At 57.4% G+C, this 6,955-nt stretch overlaps 1 protein-coding gene across 1 annotated transcript; it reads right to left on the bottom strand.

Moving 5' to 3' along the window:
• Window positions 1–876: 876 nt before the first annotated feature.
• Window positions 877–6,234, bottom strand: LOC137365820 (zinc finger protein 91-like; the record flags this gene model as incomplete). Its single annotated transcript, XM_068028068.1, has 1 exon — window positions 877–6,234. A coding segment is annotated over one exon (5,107 nt), but the record flags the coding sequence as incomplete, so codon positions are not given.
• Window positions 6,235–6,955: the final 721 nt, after the last annotated feature.

Here is a 6,955-nt window from a genome sequence, read left to right as displayed (position 1 = left end):
GGACAGGTACAGTACGGGGGGGTTAGATACAGAGTTACGCTCCCTCTACACTGTCCCCCATCAAACACTCCCAGGACAGGTACAGTACGGGGGGTTAGATACACAGTAAAGCTCCCTCTACACTGTCCCCCATCAAACACTCCCAGGACAAGTACAGTACAGGGGGTTAGATACAGAGTAAAGCTCCCTCTACACTGTCCCCCATCAAACACTCCCAGGACAAGTACAGTACGGGGGGTTAGATACACAGTAAAGCTCCCTCTACACTGTCCCCCATCAAACACTCCCAGGACAAGTACAGTACGGGGGGTTAGATACAGAGTAAAGCTCCCTCTACACTGTCCCCCATCAAACACTCCCAGGACAAGTACAGCACGGGGGGTTAGATACAGAGTAAAGCTCCCTCTACACTGTCCCCCATCAAACACTCCCAGGACCAGGTACAGCACGGGGTTAGATACAGAGTTACGCTCCCTCTACACTGTCCCCATCAAACACTCCCAGGACAGGTCCAGCACGGGGGGGTTAGATACAGAGTTACGCTCCCTTTTCACTGTCCCCATCAAACACTCCCAGGACAGGTACAGTACGGGGGGGTTAGATACAGAGTAAAGCTCCCTCTACACTGTCCCCATCAAACTCTCCCAGGACAGGTACAGCACGGGGGGTGATAGATACGGAGTAAAGCTCCCTCTACACTGTCCCCATCAAACACTCCCAGGACAGGTACAGCACGGGGGTTAGACAATGGTTACAGCTCCCTCGACATTCCTAATTGAAGCACTTTGTATGTCAAGTACATCGATCTGATCTGGGACTCAACCCACATCCCAACTAAGTGCTTTGGTCCCCCCCCCCCTCCACCCTCGACACCCCAACCCCATTTCTCTCCCCCCACAAATCCTCCTGTCTTGCAAAGCTGATTGCCCCCATCAGATGGTGCTGCTGTTGGAACTGCATTCCAGAGATGAGAGTCAGAGACTTTGCTTGGACTGCCGACAGCCGGCCAATCCTTACCCAGCTCTGCCCTGTTCAGTCAAGGGTCGGAGAGAAGGCCACATGCCCAGTTGCACCAGACGCCTACACAGCACAGACTGTCGACTGTCCCCATGCAGGGCTGACGGAATTCAACGGGGGGCCTTGAGGTGAGAGTACTGATGTCGCCGGAGGTTGTCCAGTCGGTTATAACTGCGGGCACAGACGTCGCAGTGAAAAGGCTTGTTCCCTGTGTGGATGGTTTGATGAGCCCGGAGAGCTGAATTGAGGGCAAAACTCTTCTGGCAGATGGGGCACTTAAAGGGCTTATCGCGAGCAGGGGAGGAGGCTGGCACTTCGTGGCCCAGCCCGTGGGCCAGGCGTCCATGAGCCTGCAGGGCGGTGGGGTCTGCAAAGAGCTCGCCGCACCCCTGGCACTTGCACGGGCTGTCCCAGGCTGGAGCCAAAGCCCCCTGGACTGCCAGGGAGGGCTCTTCAAAACCCTGCTCGCACTTGAAGGGCCTCTGCCAAATGTGCAGGAGCTGGTGTGTCTGCAACAAGGACGGATTATCAAAGCTCTCCTCACACTCTCCACATTTGTACGGAGTCTGGGTCTCCGCACCGTGACTGAGCTGATGTTCAGTGAGGGAAGAGGAATCTTCAAAGCTTTGGTCACACAGATCGCACCTGAATGGCTTCTCCCAGGTGTGAATGAGCTGATGTTCTCCCAGCGAGGACGGACTATCAAAGCTCTCCTCACACTCTCCACATTTGTACGGAGTCTGGGTCTCCGCACCGTGACTGAGCTGATGTTCAGTGAGGGAAGAGGAATCTTCAAAGCTTTGGTCACACAGATCACACCTGAATGGCTTCTCCCAGGTGTGAATGAGCTGATGTTCTCCCAGCGAGGACGGACTATCAAAGCTCTCCTCACACTCTCCACATTTGTACGGAGTCTGGGTCTCCGCACCGTGACTGAGCTGATGTTCAGTGAGGGAAGAGGAATCTTCAAAGCTTTGGTCACACAGATCACACCTGAATGGCTTCTCCCAGGTGTGAATGAGCTGATGTTCTCCCAGCGAGGACGGATTATCAAAGCTCTCCTCACACTCTCCACATTTGTACTGAGTCTGGGTCTCCGCACCGTGACTGAGCTGATGTTCAGTGAGGGAAGAGGAATCTTCAAAGCTTTGGTCACACAGATCACACCTGAATGGCTTCTCCCAGGTGTGAATGAGCTGATGTTCTCCCAGCGAGGACGGATTATCAAAGCTCTCCTCACACTCTCCACATTTGTACTGAGTCTGGGTCTCCCCACCGTGACTGAGCTGATGTTCAGTGAGGGAAGAGGAATCTTCAAAGCTTTGGTCACACAGATCGCACCTGAATGGCTTCTCCCAGGTGTGAAGGAGCTGATGTGTCCGCAGGGAGAAGGAGTCAGTGACACTCTCTCCGCACACGTCACACCCGAATGGCCTGACTTGCGGTGGACAGACTGGGACATCAAGGCCTCCGGGAGCTTCTCTACCCCTGAGGAGGGAGGAGGAGGGTGAAGAGGTATTGACCAGTTGCGGCTCCTCAACTGACCACTTGAAGGGCTGGCTGCATCGATGCTCAGTCAGAGAGACTGGACTGGTGAAGGTCTCACTGCAGGCCTTGCACTTGTAGCTCCCCTCAGCATTGTGCCCTGCCCGGTGAGCCCTCAGTGAAGCTGAGGAGATGAAGCTGTCCCCACAGATAGTGCAGCGGAAAGGCCGGTCTCCCAGGTGCACTCGCTGGTGCCTGCGCAGGTTGTCTAGCCGGTTGTAGCTCTTGGGGCAGACATCACACTTGAAGCAGCGATCCCTGGGGCGGATTGACAGGCGGGCCCCTCGAGGTGCTGAAGATGCCAGAGGCTCGGTCAGCCGGTTACCACTCACCGACCAGCGGAAGGCTTGCTGATCCCCTGGGCTGGGGCACCGATGCTTCCTCAGAGAGATGGCTTGGCTGAATCCCTTCCCACAGAGCAGGCACCTAAAGGGCTTGTCACCCACATTCCTGCAGCGGTGGGAGGACAGTGTGGAGCGGCTGTCAAAGTTTTGGCTGCACCCACTGCACTTGTGGCTTTGCTCTGTGTGGCTCACCTGATGGGCTTTGAGTGAAGACGAGTCATTGAAGATCTCACCACACACACTACACTGGAAGGAGGGCTCCACATGGATGGTTTGATGGGCTTTGAGTGAAGACGAGTCATTGAAGATCTCACCACACACACTACACTGGAAGGAGGGCTCCACATGGATGGGTTGATGGGCTTTGAGTGAAGACGAGTCATTGAAGATCTCACCACACACACTACACTGGAAGGAGGGCTCCACATGGGTGGTTTGATGGGCTTTGAGTGAGGACGAGTCATTGAAGATCTCACCACACACACTACACTGGAAGGAGGGCTCCACATGGGTGGTTTGATGGGCTTTGAGTGAAGACGAGTCATTGAAGATCTCACCACACACACTACACTGGAAGGAGGGCTCCACATGGGTGGGTTGATGGGCTTTGAGTGAAGACGAGTCATTGAAGATCTCACCACACACACTACACTGGAAGGAGGGCTCCACATGGGTGGTCTGATGGGCTTTGAGTGAGGACGAGTCATTGAAGATCTCACCACACACACTACACTGGAAGGAGGGCTCCACATGGATGGGTTGATGGGCTTTGAGTGAGGACGAGTCATTGAAGATCTCACCACACACACTACACTGGAAGGAGGGCTCCACATGGGTGGTTTGATGGGCTTTGAGTGAGGACGAGTCATTGAAGATCTCACCACACACACTACACTGGAAGGAGGGCTCCACATGGGTGGGTTGATGGGCTTTGAGTGAAGACGAGTCATTGAAGATCTCACCACACACACTACACTGGAAGGAGGGCTCCACATGGGTGGTCTGATGGGCTTTGAGTGAGGACGAGTCATTGAAGATCTCACCACACACACTACACTGGAAGGAGGGCTCCACATGGATGGGTTGATGGGCTTTGAGTGAAGACGAGTCATTGAAGATCTCACCACACACCTGGCACTCGCAGGTTATTTCCAGGTGGACTGGCTGGTGAGCTCGAAGGGAACGGATGTCAACAAATCTCTCGTTGCACACCTCGCACTCATACTGCGTGGCCACATGAATAACCTGATCGGGGGAAGAGGGTCCTGAGACAGAATCTTTCCTGCTGAGGGACTGCTCAGGGCACCGGTGCTCTGCCAGGGAGGCAGGACGGGTAAAGGTCTCACCGCAGCCCTGGCACTTGTAGCTGTGTCCCGCCCGGTGAGCACGCAACAAAGCTGAGGAGATGAAGCTGTCCCCACAGATAGTGCAGCGGAAAGGCCTGTCTCCCAGGTGCACTCGCTGGTGCCTGCGTAAGTTGTCCAGTCGGTTGTAGCTCTTGGGGCAGACATGGCACTGGTAGGATTTCTGGCCAGTGTGGATGGCCTGGTGTGCCCGGAGAGAGGCCGCCTTTGTGAAGCTTCTGCCACACACTGCACAGCCAAATGGCCTCTCACCAGTGTGGACATAGCGATGGACCAGGAGGTCAGATGACTGCTTAAAGATCTTGCCACAAACGTTGCACCTGTGGGCTCGCCTCTTGGCATGAGAAAGCCGGTGTGTCTGAAGGCTAGACTGTTCTGCAAATGTCTCTCCACAGACGTCACATCCATAGGAGCTCTCGGTGTGAGACAGCCGGTGTGTCTGAAGGCTAGACTGTTCTGCAAATGTCTCTCCACAGACGTCACATCCATAGGAGCTCTCGGTGTGAGACAGCCGGTGTGTCTGAAGGCTAGACTGTTCTGCAAATGTCTCTCCACAGACGTCACATCCATAGGAGCTCTCGGTGTGGGCCAGCCGGTGTGTCTGAAGGCTAGATGGCTCAGAGAAGGTCTCTCCACAGACGTCACATCCATAGGAGCTCTCGGTGTGAGACAGCCGGTGTGTCTGAAGGCTAGACGGCTCACAGAAGGTCTCTCCACAGACGTCACATCCATAGGAGCTCTCGGTGTGGGCCAGCCGATGTGTCTGAAGGCTAGACGGCTCAGAGAAGGTCTCTCCGCAGACGTCACATCCATAGGAGCTCTCGGTGTGAGACAGCCGATGTGTCTGAAGGCTAGACAGCTCAGAGAAGGTCTCTCCACAGACGTCACATCCATAGGAGCTCTCGGTGTGGGCCAGCCGATGTGTCTGAAGGCTAGACGGCTCAGAGAAGGTCTCTCCGCAGACATCACATCCATAGGAGCTCTCAGTGTGGGCCAGCCGATGTGTCTGAAGTCTAGACGGTTCTGCGAAGGTCTCTCCACACACATCACATCCATAAGAGCTCTCGGTGTGGGCCAGCCGATGTGTCTGAAGTCTAGACGGTTCCGCGAAGGTCTCTCCACAGATGTCACATCGGAATAGTGTCTCAACGTGAATGACTTGGTCCATCTGGAGAGAGGGAGAGTCAGACTTCACCTTGTCCTGTGCTGCCCATCTGGTGGGCTGGCCTCCTGTCTGACCTCCAGCAGCCATTAGCCGCTTGACCTTCCTCCTGCCCCCTGCTTCCCACCTCAGGCCACCCTGGCCCTGGTGGATGCGCTGGTGCCTCCTGAGGTTGTCAAGCCGGTTGTAACTGCTGCCACAAGTCTGGCAGCGGAAGGGTTTGTCACCAGTGTGAATGGACTGGTGGGCCAGGAGCGAGGAGGACAGACTGAATCCCTTCTGGCAGACGGGGCATTTGAAAGGCTTCTCACCAGTGTGACTGGCCTGGTGTGCCAGGAAGGTGGAGAAAAGGTTGAAGCTTTTCTGGCACAACAGGCACCGCAGGGGTTTGCGGCCCTTGGTGTGGCTGCGCTGGTGCCTTTTGAGGTTCTCCGAGCGGTTGTAGCTCTTGCCGCATTCGCTGCAGTGGTAGGGCCGCTCTCCGGTGTGCATGCACTGGTGCAGGGCCAGCTTGGCTGAGCGGGTGAAGCTACGACCACACACGTCGCACTTGAAGGGTTTCTCAGTTGAGTGGACATGTTGGTGGGCCAGCAGGCAGGAGGAGTCAGTGAAACCCTTGCCGCAGACTGAGCACTTGAAAGGCCGCTCGATCAGGTGAGTGCGCTGGTGCCGCCTCAGGTTGTCCAGCCGGTTGTAGGAACGACCACAGGCGTCGCACTTGAAGGGTTTCTCACCGGTGTGGATGCACTGGTGCACTAACAGCTTGCATGACTGGGCAAATCTCTTCCCGCACACTTCACACCTGCCCAGAGAAATAGGGTGGGGGGCGGGGGGAAAGAGGGTTGGGAGGGGGGTGGGGGGGGTAGAAGAGGAGGGTTGGGGGCGGGGGGGAGGGGAGAAAGAGAAAAGAGGGTTGGGGGCGGGGGGGAGGGGGAAGAGGGTTGGGGGCGGGGGGGAGGGGGAAGAGGGTTGGGGGCGGGGGGGAGGGGAAGAGGGTTGGGGGCGGGGGGGAGGGGAAGAGGGTTGGGGGCGGGGGGGAGGGGAAGAGGGTTGGGGGCGGGTGGGAGGGGAAGAGGGTTGGGGGCGGGGGGGAGGGGAAGAGGGTTGGGGGCGGGGGGGAGGGGAAGAGGGTTGGGGGCGGGGGGGAGGGGAAGAGGGTTGGGGGCGGGGGGGAGGAGAAGAGGGTTGGGGGCGGGGAGGAGAAGAGGGTTGGGGGCGGGGAGGAGAAGAGGGTTGGGGGCGGGGGAGGAGAAGAGGGTTGGGGGCGGGGAGGAGAAGAGGGTTGGGGGCGGGGAGGAGAAGAGGGTTGGGGGCGGGGAGGAGAAGAGGGTTGGGGGCGGGGAGGAGAAGAGGGTTGGGGGCGGGGAGGAGAAGAGGGTTGGGGGCGGGGAGGAGAAGAGGGTTGGGGGCGGGGAGGAGAAGAGGGTTGGGGGCGGGGAGGAGAAGAGGGTTGGGGGCGGGGAGGAGAAGAGGGTTGGGGGCGGGGAGGAGAAGAGGGTTGGGGGCGGGGAGGAGAAGAGGGT

This window comes from Heterodontus francisci, unplaced genomic scaffold (genome assembly GCF_036365525.1).
Source record: "Heterodontus francisci isolate sHetFra1 unplaced genomic scaffold, sHetFra1.hap1 HAP1_SCAFFOLD_1538, whole genome shotgun sequence".
NCBI lineage: Eukaryota > Metazoa > Chordata > Chondrichthyes > Heterodontiformes > Heterodontidae > Heterodontus > Heterodontus francisci.
This window is presented reverse-complemented; position numbering and strand designations above follow the sequence as displayed.